This window comes from Genypterus blacodes, unplaced genomic scaffold (assembly GCF_046128005.1).
Source record: "Genypterus blacodes isolate CSIRO-AG114 ecotype Tasmania unplaced genomic scaffold, CSIRO-AGI_Gbla_v1 ptg000064l_1, whole genome shotgun sequence".
In the NCBI taxonomy this organism is placed as follows: Eukaryota; Metazoa; Chordata; class Actinopteri; order Ophidiiformes; family Ophidiidae; genus Genypterus; species Genypterus blacodes.
The window spans coordinates 2,678,916-2,700,564 of record NW_027466876.1 but is presented as its reverse complement, the minus strand read 5'-3'; the positions used below and the strand labels follow the sequence as shown (position 1 = coordinate 2,700,564).

General features: G+C 43.9%; 1 protein-coding gene across 1 annotated transcript in view; it reads right to left on the bottom strand.

Annotated features, from left to right (window-relative positions):
- Window positions 1-21,649, bottom strand: part of galnt14 (UDP-N-acetyl-alpha-D-galactosamine:polypeptide N-acetylgalactosaminyltransferase 14 (GalNAc-T14)) — a 93,244-nt gene that overhangs the window by 14,589 nt on the left and 57,006 nt on the right. The window contains exons 3-9 of the mRNA XM_076155130.1: window positions 18,824-18,922; window positions 10,546-10,613; window positions 8,725-8,790; window positions 6,706-6,827; window positions 3,647-3,734; window positions 2,155-2,239; window positions 1,310-1,413 (exon numbers count right to left, since the gene is read on the bottom strand). Coding sequence (XP_076011245.1) covers window positions 1,310-1,413; window positions 2,155-2,239; window positions 3,647-3,734; window positions 6,706-6,827; window positions 8,725-8,790; window positions 10,546-10,613; window positions 18,824-18,922 — 632 coding nt within the window. The remainder of the gene's footprint in view (window positions 1-1,309; window positions 1,414-2,154; window positions 2,240-3,646; window positions 3,735-6,705; window positions 6,828-8,724; window positions 8,791-10,545; window positions 10,614-18,823; window positions 18,923-21,649) is intronic.

The window sequence follows — 21,649 nt, the reverse complement described above, 5'->3', positions numbered from 1 at the left end:
AAATGCATTTGCTTGCATTAAGTGGATTGAGTCATTTCCTTTATCATTGGGCGGTGTGGTTAACATGTTTCAATCCAAATCCAAAATTCAAATTTAAGGCCTAATAAGTAAGTAACTATTCATGTCTCGCTACGTAAAATGCAATCCTAGTCCAAATTTTCTGTTTTCCACACATGACTGCTTTAAACGAGCCTACAGAGCATCAGAAAACATGAATAACTCATGTTTAGTTCTTGCTGCTGCTTGTGAATGGAAAGATTTGTCTGCGTCTGTATCACAGATCGCAGCTTTAAGCTAAACATATCTTTCCGTATTTAGCGCCGTCAATTAATTACGTGGAAATTCAGCCGTTTCCATTCATCTCCGTGTTTCTTGGAAGATTTGTCGTTGTTTGTGTGACTTCGTGTTACTTTGTGGGGCAGATGTGAAGTCTCAGAGGTGAGCAAATCGGCGCATGACAAAGACTTGATAGGATTGCTTAGGTATGGTGTGTTTGTCTATTTGTGTGTGTGTGTGTGTGTGTGTCGTGCAGGAGTTTTAATGTGCGGAGTTGCTGTCTGACTATGTTGAGGAGACGGCATTTGAAGTTACACCGCTTCCTAAAAGAACACAGAGCCGGGAAAAGTTTTACAGTGCTTAAGATGGAGAGCGATGGAGCAAAACTTTCCTCTCCTGAGAGAGAGAGGGAGAGAGAGAGACAGGGAGAGAGAGATGAGCGCATGATTTGGAGAGGAGGGAGATGAAGTAGAGATGAACCACCAGAGAGTACAGAGAAGTCAGCGAGAGACACAGACCTTGGGAGACTGACAGAAAGAGCAAATGACTTTGAGGGTGTGTGTGTGTGTGTGTGTGCATGAGTGTGTGTGAGAGTGAAAGCAAGAGAGAGATAGAGAGAGAGAGAGAGAGAGTTGGCTCACTGTCTTTCATTGATTTGAGAAGCGCAGGAGTAGCAGTAACAATCAGCGACCTTACTCTGCTACTAGATATACACTCACACGCGCACACACACACACACACACACACGCGTCTGGAGGCAGGTAGCAGCAGGATAGCCAGATGTTGCTATTGAATAGATGTCTGACTGTATATAAAGACTTTTTGCTGCTTAATGACACAGCCACCTTCAATCAGATTTGAAGGAACATTTTTTGAGTATTTGTTTCCTTTTTGGATAAAGTTTCAGCCTGTTACAATATTTTACACGGATTTTGGGACAGCAGACATGTAATTTATAACACTGATAAATAAATGGTGGTGAAGGTCGATCATCTGTGGCCGCCGAGGGTTAACTCTGAATGCGGTGACTCACCAAAGTTTTCGCCGCCCCAGATGTCCATGGCCGTGTCGTACTTGCCGAGGTGATTGAACCAGGACCTGTCAATCACAAAGAGCCCACCCGCGATGATGGGGGTTCTGCCAGAAAGAGAGAGAAAGAGGTTTGTCGCACTGAATGTAAAAGTGTTTATTACATCGCCACCAAATTCCTGTGTTAAATGATCAAATACACATAAACGTGTGTGTGCTTTTTCCACACTCAATTAGCCCTTGTTCATTTATAATAGCCGCGCGTGTCGAGACCTTTAGACCCGCCTATACCGATAATGGTATACAGACATACTACAGTGTCTACATGTATCCACACACACACACATACACACGCCTATCCATTTGTGAGTGTTCAACATGTTGTTTCTTCTAATAAACATCTACCAAGTGAGCGCAGACAGTCACAGGTTGGCAATGCAGTACATCTGGGTTGCTGCCACAAATTTTGACTGATGATGAAGGAACGCAGCCAAAATGCACTATTTATATCTGTGTGTGTGTGTGTGTGAGTGTGTTTGTCAGGGGCTCTAGCTCTTCTCCACACTGCTGTTTATTTCTTCATCTATCGAAAGCAAACAATAAGTCAGGCATCGCTAAGATTTTGGATTTGCAGCGGTCAATCACACAAAATCCTCATCCTGTTCTCCGTTTCCTCCTTTCATCTCGTCCACCCTCTTCCTTAATTTAACCTTTGCTTTTTTCAATTTTCCAGTTTCTAATTTTCCTCCACTCATCTATTCTGTTTATCCCTTCCTCTCCTTTTGTTATGCTCCCCTCATCTCTCGTTGTTTCTGTGTGTGTGTGTGTGTGTGTGTGTGTGTGTCTTACTTGATTGGCTGTGTTGGGTCGACACGGCGGGCCCTCTGCTCTGGAGACAACTGCTCCCACTTGAAATGGAGACTCCAATCGAAACCTGTGTATCAAAGTGAAATTCATCATGAAAGTGTTTTCCGTGTCATTTTGATGGTATTTCATGGTTGCCGCTTTGTTGCGACATGTTCCATCAGATATAATTGAACCGAATGAAATGGAAACGAGTGACCCTGAACGGGATGAGTGTGTGTGACAAATGCACGCGTGCTGAAGAAAGAGAAGGGGGAGAGCGGGAATCGATGAGCCTGAGTGTTACTACAGTATGTTATTTATATTCAGGCTCTATTTAAGTACTTTTACTATATTTGCTGTGTATTGTCAAACGGTTGAATCTGTCTTCTGAAATAGTACAAACTGTACATACAGAGGTGTGTGTGTCAAAGAGCACGGGTGAGTCTGTGTGTGTGTGTGTGAGTGTGTCGTTGCCGATATGGCAGTCTAGCAGCAGGCCGAGGATGTGCTGTCACAGCACTCTCAACTCCTATCTCTCTGAGTGTGTGTGTGTGTGTGTGTGTGTGTGTGTGTGTGTGTGTGTGTGTGTGTGTGTGTGTGTGTGTGTGTGGGACAAGAACATGTATGTAACTGTGCATGTGTGTGTTTGGATCAATGAAAGTCCATCTAATAACCATCTTTTTCATGTTATGAGTGACAGCTACATCTATAAGTAAAACATCCTTTGTGATAGTAGTGTGACTGTCATGATTGATTCCACTGTGTGTGTGTGTGTGTGTGTGTGTTTAAGCAAGAGAGAAAGAGCCATGGACAAGGCTATTATCAGCATTGATTGGCGACTCGCTGTTACCAAGAAAAGAAGATTGGAGTAAGAGGGTGTAATGGAGAGAGAGAGGAGGAGAGAGACGGTAAAGCTCTTTAACAGATCGGTGGCGGCAGAAGAGAGAGGAAGACGAACGCACAGCGAGATTGTTTATCATTATTATGCATCACCGAACTGTTTGTATTCAACCTGTCTGAATCTGCCGTCTTGTACAGCTTGAAGGCGAAAGCGATGCTCTGTTTCACGTTATCGATCTGCGACTCTCTACGAATTAGAGCGGCTTTAATGATTTATGGAGATTAATGGCGTATCCGCTTCCCCTCCACCTGCTTCGCCTACTTTCACTTCAATTAGCGATTTCCTGAATTTTCTAGTTTGTCCAAAAGGCAATTTAACAACCTGCAGAAAAGTGCTTCAGCCTTTCACATCCTCCTGCAAAAAACATTTCAACAAAGAAATGGATGACGAAGATGATTCCAGAACAACGCCAAGTAAGCAGAAACTCGTCCATTCTGCACCGAATAATGAAGAACCCTTTAGAGGTTCGTACATTTACATGTATTCAATACTCTGAGTGGGATTTAATGCCTCAATCGCAGTCTAATCAAAGTGTGTGTAGACGTATAGTGTGATCGCTGTTTGTGTTGGTTTGTTTGCAATTTGTCTCCGTACCGCCACGGAGATCCGAGGAGGCGGCCACGTAGGCGAAAGTGTCCATGTTGATGATGTCGATGACCGGGCTGACCACGCGGGTTGGGTCCTGGACACACACACACACACACACACACACACACACACACACACACACACACACACACACACACACACACACACACACACACACACACACACACAAAGAGAAAGAAACACAAATAGATTCTGGTTAAAGATTCTACTGAAATAAAAGGGATTTTCATTGCAGCGTGTGTGCGTATCTGTGTGTGTGAGTGTGTGTGTGTGTAACAGAATCCATCCCAAGGTCGTTACATTCACTGCATTAAATAGAGTTTCAGTCATTCGGCACCAATCATGCACGCAGCACATTCACACTGAGGTGAGCGTGACCTCCACATCCACTCAGTTCAATTCCATTCCTCTTTTCTTTATTATTAACTATTCTGGCTCTCATTTCGCATTGTTGAGCGATGTGAAATTAGAGGCGATGAAAGGTCTTCCGGAATTCATTGCCAAGAGGAGAAAAATGAGAAAACTTCAATGAATAACGCTGACTTTGGCATTTTGCCTCTCAGTCTAGAGAACGAGCCTCTGGTGCTAAATGTCATTTGTAGCAACATAACTAAGCACTTGGAAACCTTCAAAGATTTGCTGAAATGTCAGCGGGCGGCTGAGCTTTCGTTGCCACGCCAACGCTTCATCTGCTTCCGTTGTTGTTCGTAAGCGGCGGTAGTTCATCGAAGCAACACCGCCCTCTGCTGTCACGTCGCTCTACGCGTGACACTGCGGCTTTGATCAGTGATTGCTTGTGAACCGGCTGCTTGCTGACCGAAACCTTGCCTTTACGGGTACCGCTCGCCTGCCTTGACCCATAGGCAAGGTCACATTTGACGAGCGAAGTTAGCTTTCATCCCCACTACCTGGCTTTTGTCCGCATTCGAACATTACACCAAAATGTGATGTGGAAGCGGTCAGTTTACATAACCACTTAGCATTCACACCTCCAGTTCTCCCTCTCTACTCATTAGTAATCTTATCAACCTCTGCAAGTGTGTTCTGATGTTGTGCAGCCGAGCTACAAATGGAGGAAATCCTGACTTATAGCGCCGTTAACCCTTCGCCCCAAGTTCTGAAACCTTGTAAAAGTGAGAACCGATCCTCGCTTTGGATTTGATTTCCTTCATATTTCTGCTTTTATGGCAACATTTGGCCATAAAAGAACACACGCACACACACAGACACACACACATAAATGTCCCAGTTAAATTACGAAGTGTCCCTCCATTAGTTTGGTCAAATGGCTGGATGCGTCTTTAGCCAGTGATATTACAGAGCAGGTGGAGTGTTTCTGGACCATTAGCTGCAGGGGTCAGAGCAAGGGGACGTGGGGACGCGTTCCTCCGCAGTCACAGCCGCATTACAAAGCGCCGCCTCTGTTTAATGGCCGGCGGGGTAATGACACTGCGATGTGCTCTGGGCGAGGCACTCGTGACATTACTGTTGTAATTGGCCGCATGTTATTTTCAAATCACTCTGGAGCACTTTCTTAATTCCGGTCATTTCTTTTTACGCACGGTCACTGATCTGAAGGGAGAAGCCACAGCCGAGATGAAAGCGAGGCCTCAGCATACGAAGCAGCATAGTTCTTTCCTGAACAAAGCCGGGCATACATTCTATCTGTGCTTTTGGATGTTCTTTACTGTTTTTGCTAAGTAAACTAATGGTTTTTGCTAAGTAAACGGCTGCCAAACTTGAGTGGGCATGGTTCAATCGTCAAAGAATCTGACATCGATCGACCTGATGGTGGCGCTGCAACAGTTACATTTAGTCAATAACTTTGCGAGTATGAGGTTTGTTTTGAAGAAAGCTCTGTATTTTTAGTACTGAAACTGATTGAAATGATGTAATTGATCACCTTTAACAGCTACATATTACATGACAGTATTTTGAGTCATTAAAGTATTGATCACAGGCATTGATCTGCGCAGGCCCTGATTCAGAGTTCTGCTCATCTCTGTTCACCTGGATCAATAGCTCATACATTTAAATCTTGAATATATGACTACAAAGTGAGGAGACAGACAGTGATGGATGGCTCTCTGCTGACACACACTCACACACGCATGCACGCACACACAAGCACACACAAGCGCACGCACAGTACGTAATGAAAAAACACATTTGTCTCTATTAGTTTGGCCCCTCTCTCTCTCTCTCTCTCTCTCTCTCTCTCTCTCTCACTCTCTCTCTCTCTCCCTCTCTCTCTCTCACTCTCTCTCTCTCTCCCTCTCACACAGACACACTCTGTGACTAAAGTAAAAAAGTAAAATAGGCCATTTGAGTGAAGGGTGTGAGAAAGAAGAGAAGAAATAGACGAAGAGAAGATAAGAGAAGGAAATGGAGCGAGAGGAGTGGAGTTACGGGAGGATAAAACAGAGAGAAACACAAAGGGGAGAGGTAGAATTTAAGACAGAAGAGGGGAGCAGATGGGGACAGGGGGTAAGAGGGGAGGACAGAAGATGAGGGGAGACGAAAGAAGGAGGTGAGAGGACAGGAAGAGCAAAACAGAGGAGAGAAGAGGGACGAGTGGGCTGCAGGACAGAGTGCACCACTTATTTCTAGATGAGAGGCAATCAGAGCGACAGATATTTTCTCCCATGGTGCCATTTCACCTTGTCCACTGGAGTCCACACACACACACACACACAGACACACACACTCACACATGCACAGAGAATTCCTGTTGTGCATTTAAAGTGCTCCATTTTTTTCAAGCTGGTCATGGAAGATTTAATCACATTTCTATTCACACGTGAGTATGACACTGACACTGACACACACACACACACACACACACACACACATAGTTAAATTGCCTTACTTCAACTTCAGTATTGTATTATTACAATTACAATCAAAAGTAATCAGTAACTCTAAAAGCTCCTCTTGACTTGATTTGATCCCATTTGATCTGATTTGATGGAGAAATGTAAAATTGTATGTGTGTGTGTGTGTGTGTGTGTGTGTGTGTGTGTGGTGGGGGGGGGGGGGGTTACCTGTTTGATCCTCTGCAGGAGGGGGGGCAGCCAGTCCTTGTTCACCTCACAGTGGCTGTCCAAGAACGTGAGGACCCCAGCCCTCGACGCATCGGCACCCCGCACTCTGGACCTGATCAGGCCTGAAACACGCACGAACACACGAACACACACACACAGTCAGAGGTCTGTCAAAAAGCTTCACACACACACAAACACATACTCATTTCAGACTTCAAGCATCTTTGATTCCCATTATTTCGCCCTCTACAAACCCTCTGTACACAGACACAGACACAGACACACACACACACACACACACACACACACACACGACACGCAGCCTCCTGCCACGCGTGCATTCCGATGCGGCTCACATCACAGATCAGGCCCGAGCGCGTCTCTGCGCCTCTCGTCGAAAATTGAAATCCTGCGCGTGATGAAATTGATTCTTTTCATGGCGGCAGATCGGATAAGACAGTATATTCAACTTTCACGCTCACGAGCTGTGACTATCAGTTACACACACCCTCCTCCTCTGTCTTCCTCCGTCCCACACACACTCTCATCCACTCTGCTTTACGCAAGTTGAAGAGTGCTGCAGTATTTTGAGCGTGATAGGGAATGGAACTCCAAACCCTGGCAGTGTCCTTTTCTTTCTTTCTTTCTGCCTGCCTGCCTGTCTGTCTGTCTGTCTGTCTGCCTGCCTATCTGTCTGTCTGTCTGTCTGTCTGTCTCTCAGTCAGGAAATCAATACGGTGCTCTTAGAGGCTTTGTCAGACATGGCCACAACCTTTTAACAGGCCCATCACAGGCCTGTGTGTGTGTTCATGTGTGTGAGCGTGTGTGTGTGTGAAAGAGAGAGGAGGAGAGAGTGAGGGTTAAAGGGAGAGGTAATAAGTGAAGGTTATTGTCAGGGACAGAAAGTGTGAGTGTCTGTTGATTGTAGTTGTGTTTCAGAAAGATGTGTGTGTTTGTGTTTGTGTGTTTGTGTGTGTAAATGAGCCTGTTAGGGAGGTCCGCCTGATGGGGGCCAATGTTCTCTTCACTTTGTACTAAATGGTCTAATCAATATAACCTGACATGGAGACATACTGTGCCTGTGTGTGTGTTTGTTTGTGTTTGTGTTAAACCGTGTGCAAACCTGCATGCATGTTTGCGTTAGTATGTGTGCATCCACTGTGTGTGTGTGTGTGTGTGTGTGTGTGTGTGTGTGTGTGTGTGAGTTATAAGAGTGGCCATGAAGTTTCACGCAGCGCAGTTAGGCCGAGGCTCAGCCAATTAAAAATCCCATTTCATCCTCAATAAGGCTTTATTTTCTGGATGGGTGGGCACACACACACACACACACACACACACACACACACACACACACACACACACACACACACACACACACACACACACACACACACACACACACACACACACACACACTCATATTAAATCGACTAGCATGCAAGCTGGAACATGAACACACACTCACATACTGAAGTGGACACCCATTTACTCAGACACAGCTGTGCAGAAACACACACACACAATGCAGGACATTCTGACTTTGAACTGAGTGTGTTAAAACAGATTTGCAATCATGCATGCGTGTGTGTGTGTGTACCACCTAGTGTGTGCGCGCCCGTGTGTGTGTGTGTGTGTGTGTGTGTGTGTGTGCGCACGCGTGTGTGTGTGTGTGTGTTTGTATGTGAGTTCACAGAAGATGTACAGTAACAGCCTGGTGTTTTTATGGACATTAAAAAGACAATTAAGTCAGAAGGCCCGAAGGCATAAACTATTAACTAGCTGAACTGATGAACCCTGCCTGTGTGTGTGTGTGTGTGTGTGTGTGTGACATATAAGCATGACTATGGCTATAATGAAATCCTTCAGTGACAGCATGTAGGACAAGTGTTAGTGGCTGTTAAAAGAGAGAGAGAGGAAAAGGTGATGTGAACGAGCAATGGAGTGTGTGAAGAGAGCGGAAAGCAAGAGCAAGGAAGGAGGAGAGCGAGAAAACACACACACACACACTGGTTTGCGTACCTTCTCTCTTGTTGTTCCGGAGACATCTGACTTTGGGCAGCTTGGTGAGAAGCTGGCAGTCACTCTCTGAAAAGGAGAGGAGATAGGAGAAGAGAGGAGACGAGAGGAGACAAGGGGAGGAGAGGAGGATTTGTTATTTTCCTTCCTCCACATAACTTCTCATCTTAAACTCTGCAGGGAAATTAACAGCTTGTTGAAAATCTCTGCCGCAGTAGGACGACGATGCAAAGCTTTTGATTTGACAACTCAGACACATGTTTACTGGCTGCTAAGCCAACTCTGCAATCCCCACTGGAGTGCAGACTCGCGCTGCGCACATATTATTATATATATATTATGTGTAATTAATATTCATTAAATGGGATTTTAAACAACAAAAAGAAAATGAGAAAACAGCTTCACGATGAGATTCATTTAAAATCCCTTTATTTTAAATATTAATCATTAAATTGTGTTCTACTTGTAGGTCGGTATTATTTCCTTACTTTATAAATAATTTGTTTCTTAATTTAAATACATTTTGAAGTTTCTGCATTCATCCGCATTAACACGTTCATTGTTGATTTTGTTGTACTGTTTCTGTTAAATTCCCCTTATTTTTAATAATGAATGTAAACAGCAGAAGCTTTAATACAGCTTCCATTCCTCCAGCTGCTTATGTGCTACTTCTACCTTTGATCTGATGGTACCTCTAATACTTGATAATCCGTTTATTAGTAAAGCTATTGAAGTGCTTTTACAAATGCAAATACAATTACTAATACAGCTGGAAACTGATAAGTAACCATGGTTACAATTAACTTACTAAAGTAGTAACCCTGCAAGTTCTTCCATTACTGCAACAAAAAATTGGATTCTAAAGCAAGTAATACTGTGAGAAATAGCATCGATAATGCTACATTATAGCTGGAGCTGAATACATTGTGGTTTCAATTAAAAAAGTAAAAGGAAAAAAACGTCAGGCAAAGTTTAGAGGTGCTGAAGTGACTGGTAATCTCGATTCAGAGCCTTTGACCCAGAATGGCCTCTGAACATCTCCATTCAAGTGAAAAACTGCACACGTGATGAAGAAAAAAAGGCCAGAAAATAGTTTGACCCAGAGAGAGAAGTAAATGTTTGACCTGTAATGATATTGGCTACATGAGTACAGACGTTCTGATAAAAGAGAGGAGTGATCATCAAGGCTGGAGACAGAAATGTAAAGTGGTTAAGTGGGAAGAATAAAGGCAACAAAAATTAAAAAGAGATGTTTGTGATTCAGCAGCGCCTTAATACAACAATAAACCCACAATGGATTACATCTTGTGGTTGCTTTGCATTTAGCCATAATGCTATTTGACAGCATAAACAAATATGCATCGGAACAAAATAATGCTCCATGCATTTGTATCTGTCCATGTACAACATCCCAATTGAAGATACTATTAGTGTCGCTGTGCACCTGTGTTGTGGCTTTCATGTCAATCTGAACACATTTCTCCCACTTCAGGCTTTATTTCACCTGGCCTGTGTTTCTGTGGCGACAGAGTGGGCACAGCTGCCAACAATAACATTCACATGGAGGCACAGAGCTCGCCGAGGCCTTTTCTGGAAGTCTGCTTTCATCTCGCCGTTCACCTGGAGACAGAGTGGCGAACCTGCGCACCCAGCTGCTGTGGGCACAATCCTCCATTTGACCTGCAATGTAGGTCTCTGCCCTGTTGTCTCTGACCTGAACGGAACCTGGAATGCTTGTGTGTGTGTGTACTGTATGTGTTTGTGCATGTGTGTGTGTGTGTGTGTGTAAGAGAGAATGGATGTGTGTGTTCAGGTGCAGCTCACCGTCATTACTAAAGTCGTCCACCAGAATGATCTCATGGATTAGGTGAACTGGAGTTCTGTTTAAAACGCTAAAGAGGGGGAGAGAGAGAGAGAGGGAGAGAGAGAGAGAGAGAGAAGAGAGAGAAGATATATACATATAAACAAGAAACAAACATTGAAAAAAAGAAAAAAATGCAGAGTGGCAAAACTCATACACACACACACTCTCACACACACACACACATGCACGCAGGTGCTCATAAATCCATTATGAACGCGCTGCACACCATATGAAACAACATATTGAAAATGTCAGCTCAAATTCCTGTTATGAAAATGTATGACGTGTCGCCTCTAAAAACTATTTCATTAAAGCAGAAGATTGAAACATAAAAAATTCATAAGTTTAACATGAAGAAAATGAGAAAATGTGTTTTGTTCTGGGTGGGTTTGGGCTTTATATTATATTATTATTTCTACTCTACAATAACCTCCGTGGTCATCATCTCCTGTGGTTCAGGAGTGATGGAGGTAGGAGAGCCAGGGGCTAAAGGAGGAAGAGGAGGAAGAAGGGGGGACGAGAAAACGGAAGGAGGGAAAAGAGGGAGTGATGAAAAAGAGTGACGGAGGGGATGAAGGAGGTGAAAAAAGAGGAGGCTACAGCAGAAATGATAGAGGGGAGGAAAGAGGAAGGAAGTGAGTGATGGAGGACATGGAGGACTGAAGACAAGTAAAGGAGGAAAAGGGAATAACACGAAAAAGATGAAGGGTATGACAGAGGAAAGGAAGAAGGGAGGAGAGACGATGCATGATGGAGTGAGAGAGGGAGTGAGTGTAGAGTGGGAAAACGGGAATAGGAGGAGAGGAGGGAGAGACGGAACATTGCTCGAAGGAAGGAGAGTAGGAGGAAGAAGAGGCCAATGGAGAGAGAGGAAGCATGGATGCAAGAGGAAGGGGATGGGGATTTGAACAAAAACGAAGAGAGGAGTGGGAGAGGGTCAGGAGGAAGAGAAGAACAGGTGAGAGTGAGAGAATGTGAGAAAGGAAAAAAGAATGAAAGAAAGGAAGTGAAGAGAAGGGGTGAAAAGAGTGAAGGAATTTATTGATAAAAAGGGAGGTGGAGGGAATGAATGGGAAGAATCAAAAGGAAAAGAGGAGAGGTGGGAAAGAAAGAAGGAAGGGGAAGAAGGATGAGATGGAGGGGAGCTGGTAGGATGAGGAGAGAGCGAAGGAACAAGCTGTACAGGGACTGGTGGGTAGAATAAAGAGTGGGTGAAAAAAGGAAGGAGGGAGAGAAGGGACGGAGGGATGGATGGATGGATAAAAAAGGAGGAGAAGCTGATAATGAAGGAGGAGGAGGGAAGTCAGTCTGTGAGTCTCTGAGGCACTGGACCCCATCAGTGGTGGAGTGATGAATGGATGGATGGGAGAGGGAGGGAGGAGAGAGAGAGAGAGAGAGAGAGAGAGAGAGAGAGAGAGAGAGAGAGAGAGAGAGAGAGAGAGAGAGGGAGGGAGAGAGAGAGAGAGAGAAGGAGAGGGATGGCAGGCTAGTAAAGGAGACAAATAACCCTGATCCTAACTCTGTCTCTCCGGAGCCGAGGAGAGATGGATGAATGGAGTGATGGATGGAGGAGTGGGCTGGGCGGGGGAAAGAAAAGAAGAGAGAAAGAATGAAAGAATTAAGGCGGAAATATGATGTAATAAAGCAGAAAGACAAAAATTTTATTTATCTATCGATGTTACAATGACACTGTGACAAAGGCAGACATGGATGGATGGATACAATCTCCTTTCTTCCTCCATTCTCAGTCTCTCCACCCCTTCTCATCCCTTTTCTCCCTGCCAACACGCACACACACACACACACACACACACACCCACACACACACACACACGCACACTCGCGCAGGTTCACAGGCCAGTAGCTATGAGGCTTAACCTCCCCTCAGGCGTGCTGGCAGAGAAGCTATCTTCAGCTCACAGAAAATATATTATCACCGCTGACAATACAGCAGTGGGCCGCCACAGAATAGCGCCTCCATATCTGCACCGTTCACTTCCAACACCATATATCACTTTTAGGGGAAGTTTTGAAAAACCCGTCATTACGCATAGCTGCCATTTTGGAGCGCGTTTCCATCCATTGTGCCCCTGAGTGCATGCGTTTGTGTGTGGCTGAAGTGGGAGTTGAACCGCCCGGCCCGTGGCGATGATAGTGCGGCAGGTGGGAGGTTCAGTTCTCGCTGAGGTCAGCCATGCTAGGCGGGTACGCGCGCTCTACAAGAGAGCGGTAATTTGTGTGATAAAGTGCCAAAACGTCTGCCAAAGTGGAGAAGTTTTAGTGTGTTGCCAGTTTTCTGAGGCCTCAAAATGAAAATGCTGCACCTAGAGTTTAGATTTAGGACTTGAGAACAAGGATTAAAAATGGGAATTGGTGCTAGCGACGGAATTTTGCGCCTGTCCAGCTCTCTGTTTTACTGCTGTAACATGTTAACGTCAACGTAGAAAAAGCACAAGGCTCTGATCTGTCACCATGTGTTGGCAGCTGGCCAATCAGAACAGAGCACAGGGTCAGATCCAGGACTTATAAAAGTTTTAAAGGGACAAATGTGAAGTAAACTGAACTGTCTGGGGTTTAGAAACTCAAAGTACAAGGCTTAAATGTCAAGATTTAAAAGTTACATAACGTCCACATTAGCATATCTAGCAAAGGCATTAGCTTAGGTTGTATTTATTTATTTGTAAACAATTGAATTGCTTAGTGTTTATGGGTCAACTTGAAATAAACCCATCCCAAGCTACACATTAAGACAATTTACTGTTCATAAAACCTTAATATCTGAGACAATTTATGACATCATAGTAGAGCAATGGCTTCCAAAAGCTACTGTATGGACTTGATGAGCGCAGTCGTCCATGCCAAACATCTATTTTTCAAGTTTAAGTGTTTTTTGTTGCCATGTGTACTCTCCGCTCTGGGACTCTTTGAAACTGGTAAAAGCTCCGTGTGATGTAACTGCAAAGCTGTCTTGCGGGTTTTAGCTGGCCTCGGCTCTCTGCGGCCTTGAATTTATAGATTTATTTACAGCTCAGAGGTGATGCTTTTATCTGCTGTGACTCCCATAACCTTTGCTCTGTTAGCTACTGTAAAAGCACCTGCTAACCCCCGTCCTTCAGCTACGAGGGCCATTTGTTTTGTTTTTTATCCCTATTGTAATTTAACTGCAGAATTGTCTCTCCTCTCCCTACAGGTAAAGAGTCTTATTACTTTCTGTATTAGACCTCAATCTCACTTCAAAAGCTCTCTCCATCTTTCTCTGTTCATACCTTCACTCGGTTCCCCCCCCCCTCTCTCTCTCACTCTGCCCTGATTTGATAGCTGACAGCCAGCTCTTCCATCCCCTACCCTTCCATCCCCTGGGGTGATTCATCACTTTCTCCGCACTTTTGCATCCCCTTCTCCTTCCATCCATCCACATCCCGCCATCTCTCCATCCTATTTCCCCGTCAAGACCCCTGACAGGGATGGAAGAATTTCATTGGCGCCCTTATTGGATGTATATGAACGTCAGTATGAATTACTGGCACCATCATTTACTGTGACAGACATCACTAAAATATGTCACAAACTACCATCTTTAAAAACACTTATTTAGCATTTCATAATAAAACTCTCCTCCCTCGTTGTCCTGCGTATCCCTAAATCTTTGTCTCCCTGCGGAAAGTCTTTCCCCAGCACACCCACGGGAGCTGATCTTAAAGATAAATCCTGATTCAGCCACTCAATGCATTCTGTCTGACCACTAGTGACGCATTACGCCATATATCTGCTCCGGGTAAATACTGTCTCATCAACGCTGATCTAGTGTGCCATACATCTACACTCTTCATCAATCAAGGATCTTACATGTGCACAATGGGATAGATTGTCCACACTAAATGTATTAATTTACATGTATTATTATTATTGTCAATGTTTTTACTAGGATGTTATCATGCGTATAACCAGTAATGAGTCTAATTTCTGCTGATCTTAACTCTACTAGACAACATCAAATCCAAGATTCTTTCTAAAATAAGACACAATTTAATTATTACGTACACTTTGGGGGCTGGAGTCTAAAACCTGGGGTAAACTGCTTTTGAGCAATGTGCTCTCCTGCTTGGTGTATGTGTATTTGTAGAAAAAGAAGAAAGTAGTGATGCATACTGATATTACTTAATGCCAATATTTGACCATACCGTACATTCATGTAGTGTAGAAACCATCTGCTACTTCACTATCACTAGTTTAAATCAAGACTGCAAAATAACTTGAGCTTAAAGTCTTGTAGCATTTTAGGATGCTGAATATGAACTAGTACATAGTGTCTCTGCATTTCTATTCATGGAAACAGTTATTGTGATCAAAGATGATCAAATACACACTGCTGGAACAAGCACCGCATGTACAAGGAAACCAGAGGCTAGAAATCTTCACAAATTCCTCTTCCTAATAAACCCTGAGTGATCATTTACAGAGGAAGTGATCTGGACTCTACAGAGCACTTTTGGGATCATTGAATCAGAAAGTGCTGAGATAGTGCTGATCTAGAAGTGGCATTTCTACGCACCCAGTGAGTGCTGAGCAGAGCAGGGCGGCTGGTGGACTGGATTACAGACTGACTGATGGTCTGACTGAAGGGCTGACTGGATAATTAGATAGCCGCTGACTGAATTTCATTTTCTAGTCATTTTCAACTCTTTTCCGCTCTTTGCCGGTCTGAATACTTGCACACGATAAATGTACAAACCAAACCTTCGCTTGTGTTTCACTTACACTTAAGATCGTGTGTCACTCCAAATTAATCAGAATTTGAATCTATTTTTGCTTTCAAACCTACCCTTTGTTATATAAGCTAAAGAAAAAAAGTCAGTCAGTTAATGAATGCAAGTAAATAAAATGTAAATGATGTTATAGTGCAGGCTAGATATGTACTGAAATACATACACCAGACTCTGGTTAAAAATAAACATCTTTCTTCTGCTGATTAACATTCAGTGGCTTATATTTCGCTCTGTGTCTTTGCTCTGCCGAGATCATTCTGTCTCCTATATTATTGGAACATTCACAGTTCAGAGGACTGCACACAAAACTATCACCAAACCAAACCAAACCCATTAAAACCAAACACGCCTCGGAATCATCTCTCTCTCTCTCTCTCTCTCTCTCTCTCTCTCTCTCTCTCTCTCTCTCTCTCTCTCTCTCTCTCTCTCTCTCTCTCTCTCTCTCTCTCTCTCTCTCTCTCTCTCTCTCTCTCTCTCTCTCTCTCTCTCTCTCTCTCTCTCTCTCTCTCTCTCTCTCTCTCTCTCTCTCTCTCTCTCTCTCTCACACAGAGATGGGATCAATTTTCGGATCAGAGCTTGATTAAATATCGACAACGCCGGGCTCTCTCTCTGAAAGAAACTCTTTGATCACAAGATGAAGCGTTTTCAAAAGGCCCACTATTGTCTCAAAAATCAAACTTATTAAAGTTGGACCTCTATGTTGCTGTACCCCAAAGTGCACAAAACTGCAAAATGACAGCCTTTATAGGGTAATTGCAGGCATTCAATAAGCTTTCAGTGTTTTCAAAGTCCCCAGAGCAAAGCCTAATAGCAAACTGTAAAATAGAAAACTTTTATCGGGCTATTATCTGGCTATTCAAAGCATTTTTTGCTGCTTTGAAACTAATTTGATTGCATTTTTCAAACGCTCTTAGAAGTCTTTTTTCTCAAAACTTTCTGACTCTGATCCGGCGAAGATTAGAGGGAATATTGATATTTCAATATTCTTGCACAGACAGAGATCAACAGAGCAATGACAACTGCTTTTTCATTCTGCTGTATCTCAGTATGGGTATATACATACTGTACAAATATACTTACATACATACATACAACCTAACAGGTAACTCTGACGTGGTGCAACACACCAATGTGGAACAATTTCCCCAACTGGTGAGCTTGCTCTGCACTATATTCTTATGGAAAGACCACGGTAGAAAATCCATTTTGTTCTGACACTTCTGGGAAAAGTTCTTTGAAAACTTTCTTGCAATGCAACAAAATACCACTTATGTTCAACCTTCAAACACTCCAACTTACTCCACGCTGAGTCCTTATTAGGTCTACAGACTTTTGTATGCCATTACTCACACCATGTTCACTTTGGTTATTGCTTCTGCTGCTGTTATTGTGAACTGTCAGCTGCCTCCCTCACTGACTCATAAAACACACAGTAAAAGTCAAATGATTCCCTGCAACAAGATGTACTTTACAAAAGTGCAACACTATAAAGATGCCAGACAAAAGCACTTCTTCTAAAGTGGCCACTTTCTGTGAACCTAAGACGGCTGCTTACTCACTCTAGAGCACAAAAGGCAGAAGGCACTTGAAAAGGCAGAACAGTTGTTAAGAGCAAAGAAATCATGGCAAAGTGGAAACCAAGTAAATCGCCTGCATCAATTGTATTTTGGTCTCCAAATTATTGTCTACGTCAATCAAACTTTTTTCAATATCTGTTTTAACTCTGTTTTTGTAGGTGGGAACTTTGGATTGTTCCGGCTTAAAATGTAACAGGCTTTATTTTCACCACGTCTTAAAAAAGCAAGACGCCAACCCACACATGAGGTATGTTGCCATTTCATCTCTAAAATAACTACAAAGGAGCCACAACATGATACATTTCTGGCTTTCATCAGAAGCACAGCGCTGAATCAGCACTCTCATGGGTCTCGCAGGATATTTTGATTGGTGCTGACGCAGGTGTGTTTCTGGTTCTCCTGCCGTGACATCCAAGTGCTGTATTTGATACCGTTGCTCACAATATTCTCATACAGAGCCTTGTGAGCTGAGAGGGCAAAGGTGAGACTGCATTGCAGAGGCTCAAATCCCAGACACTGTAAGGTGTTCAGCCCCAGTTTAATGTGGCATGCCTCAGGGATCAATCCTTGGCCTGTTTAGATGCTCCCTCTTGGGCCGATCATTCAAAGTCTTACATGTCATACAGTTATACATGCATGCTGATAAGTTAGAAAAGCTGAAAATTGTTGCTTTGAGTTTTAAGCACCACCATCAAGCTCTCGTGTAAAGTACAATAGTTACAATAAAGCACTGGCACGCATCCTTGCCCTCTACATAGGAGTCTGATTGTGTTCCTGAGGCTCTGCTGTAAAATACATTAACGATAGATTTAAATGGAAACAATTTTTTGAAAAAACAAGGTATTCCTGCACTGAGGTTAAGGTCTGTGTGGGCAGCAGCAGACACAAGGCTGACATTTGAATCACGTCAGTTATTCCTGCCTTCATCTAAACAAATCAGGGAATGAGAAAATGTATATAGTGTCTATGACTACTGTCCATTTAGCATAGAGGAATAAACTAAACTTACATGTGTTACATCAATATTCATGTAATCAGCCATGTATTTGTAATGTTATTATTATTATTATTATTAAGGGGCTGTGTGTTCATCTTCAAACGGTTACAGACACTACAGCATGGCCCTGTGTATTCTAGCTGTGCTCCAAATGCTCAAACTAAAAATAAAAGGCAAATAAACAAATCGCAGCTCCAAAATAACATCGACAGGAACACACACACGCGCGCACATACAGAGAGTGAGCGAGCCAAAGGGAGCGTGGGGCCCAGGGAGACAGATTGTCTTTTAATTGGTTGAAAACTGCAGAGCTTTGAGAAGGGCTGAAGGGGAAAATGCACAGCCCACACACAGACACCCACAGACACACTCACACACACACACATGCATGCACGCACGCACGCACACACTGTCCTCTGTGATACTAAGGAGACATAGCTTGTCCCTGCTGACTGACTCTGGTATAATGAGCTGAACTCAGGCCAAAACCTTGAAGTGTGTCTGCATGTGTGTGTGTATATGTGTGTGTGTGTGTGTGTGTGTGTATGTGTATAGCTACCTGCTGATTTTGTATTGTGAAAGAGACAGACAGTAATTCTTCCAATGTTCAGAGTAAGCGTCTCATTATGCTGTGTGTGTGTGTGTGTGTGTGTGTGTGTGTGTGCGTGTGTGTAAATGTGTGTGTGTGTGTGTGTGTGTGTGTGTGTGTGTGTGTGTGTGTGTGTGTGTGCGTGTGTGGGTGTGTGTGTGGATGTGAGCTGTAATGTAGCTAGCTGTTGATAACTAATAACCAGAGTTGAGCATTACATGGTTCCACTTTCTTTTTATTACAAATCTTTGTAACGGCTGACGATCTGACTTTGTGTGTGCCTGTGTGTGTGTGGTGTGCGCGTTTTACCTCCTGATGGTGCGTAGCAGGGTGGATCTGGCCTCATTGTGGAAGGTGATGATGATGGAGGTTGGGGGAAGATCAGAGTCATAGTGCAGGGTGGTGCACCTGCAGATAGAGAATACAAGTTTTGTCATCAGCTTACGTAAATTCAAAACCAGGAAAAGCATCATACATGTGCAGAAATGTAATGTTCCGCAGCTTTGGAAGAACATAACATCTCCTGGAATCTAATTAAAGGTCCATCTGCAGTGCAACACAAAATTCCCAGATCGTCTTGAGAGTCATAAAGCCCAAAAAAAAGATTCAGTGCAGAACAGTGCAGTGCCATTAAGTCAACCTATTCCCATAAAACCAACTTGTCTACGGAACTTTCGAAAATTGCTCTGATAAGACGGAGCTCTGCACGAAAACTCTTCTGTAAGCATAGATTTATGTCAAATAAACCTTTGAATTATAGCTCAATGGAGAGAGAAAATGAGATGGAATCATATTCATTCTTTTACTGGGTGATAGAGACACAGTATCCTCCTCTGTCAGTCTCTACTTTCACTCACTCACACACACACACACACACACACACACAAAATGTGTGACAGAATGGTCAGGCCTGACCTGTTGAAAGCTGAATAATAGATGAACAGTCAGCAGCTCATTAAAAAAGCACCACATAGCCACAGAGCAGCGCGGTGTGCGAGTCTGCTGCCATTGCTGGGTCAGCTGCCTTTTCTTCTGAAAGAGCAGAGGTACACACACACACACACACACATAGCGTAATGAGAACACTGGCCTTTACCGATCAGATTGATGGATTGGTGACATTTTCCAACAGAAATAGTCTGCTTGGTCTGTTCTGGCCTTCATTTTAAAAAAAGCCGAACACCTTACCTTTCATAAAAGTGTGTGTGCGTGAGTGAATGTGTATAAACGCACAACACCACCATCCCACTTAGCATCTAGGTCCCTGCCTCTTATCTACCTCATTTCTCCACACAGTCCCTCCATCAGAAGGCAGAGAGAAAGGCCTTTTCTTACACTTGTGGGAAATTCATCAGACAACAAAGCAGCGGCAACAGAAAACAGACGTCGCCTTGAAAACACCTGCGACACACACTTTAATGCCGAGCGTGTGCACACAAAAGGGCTCCAGATCAGCCTCCATACAAACCAAGAGAAGAGAGTTGAAAAGCTTGAACCCATTCACACACAACTGCAGTATGATTCATCTCTCACACTTCTTTACGACTTTCACATCTACCTTAAGCCAAATCTGCATTGGCAACATAATGGCGACCTGGAAAAGTGTGTCCCACCTGAGTGTCCTTGAGCTAGATTGTGAACTTCCTCCCGGTGTGTGAAAAGGGTCTAATCTGCAGTCGCATTAGCAGGTCGGCACGCAATCACCTGGCTGTGAAATAATACCAGCGGCACCTCATTAACCCTCAATTTGATTTTCCTACAGGCAGGATGATTAAAGGGAGAAACAGCGTTGCCAGAGCAGATTACACAAGGCAAAGTTTAAGAGCGAGCACGTTCTGGTGTACGTGGAAATGCAAGCAGCCAGTTTCAGTCGCGACTTTGCCGTGCCGCAACCGTCCTATGAGCCCAGGAGAGGATGATTCATTTCTTCTGTTTTTTGTCGCCTCTTCCTGACTGAAAATAAGGCCACGCGCTCCCCTTATTTGTCACATCATATCCCATCATCCCTCTCTGCCTCCTCTATTGCTCTATCTCGCCGTCTCCATCTCCAGTTTTCCCACAGTTGATTTATTCAGCGGCTCTACCAGAGAGGAACGATAAGAAGATAAAGACGAGCTGCTGCTGCCGCCGCCGCTGCTGCTGCTGTGTGCACACGCGTGCATGTGTGTGTGTGTAAACTTGCACTGATAGGGAGAGAGAGGAGGGCGAATGAGGCACACAGACAGAGAGAGGGAGACGGAGGGGGAGGGAGAGATGTATGGATAAAAGTTGCCCTGACAGATGACTGATGTTGGAGCTGATATGAACAAGCTCCTATAGTCCTTGTGCATGCATGTGTGTGTGTGTGTGTGTGTGTGTGTGTGTGTGTGTGTGTGTGTGTGTGTGTGTGAGTGTTAGTGTGGGTGGATGTAGCGGAGAGGAGTGCACAGGAGATATAGACAATAAAGGAAACACATAGAAAAGGAAAAGGAGACGGACAAAAGACCGCTTCAAATGTTCTGAAAGTGAAAATGTAGTGTGAATGAAAGGAAAAATACAGGGCGGATGAATGATGGGCGGAGAGAGAAGAGAGGAGAGAGAAGAGAAGGTAAGAATGAGAAGGAGGAAAAGACAGAGAGGAATCATGCACATTAGATCGGCATTGCCATTTGCAGAATGTAATGTTAAATGAATGAGTGTGTGTTTGCGTGTGTGTGTGTACGTGTGGTTGTCTAGGTTCATCTAGAGGTGAGATACACAAGTGAAAAGCGAGGTCAATACCAGTCGCACACACACAGACAGACAGACACACACACACACACAGAGCAGCTGGTGTTGACAACCTGCCAGAGTGTGTTCACATTTGTGCAGAAAAATACTAATGGCCACTGATAAGACCCTGAGGTACACTCACACCTGTTCTTTCTCCTCTCTCTCCCTGTCTCACCCTCCCTCCCTCCCTCTCTCCCTCCATCCTCTCTCTCTCTCTCTCTCTCTCTCACAGCCTTAGCAGAGATTTCTGTGCTAAGGCTGCTCCTACTCAGGTGTTCAACCTGGCCTAGTTTTGGCCGGTAAGGCAACAGCCATGTATACACACTGACACACACACACAGCCAGTGAATGAGGGAACAAGACAATTCTTTCCTCACAACTGGG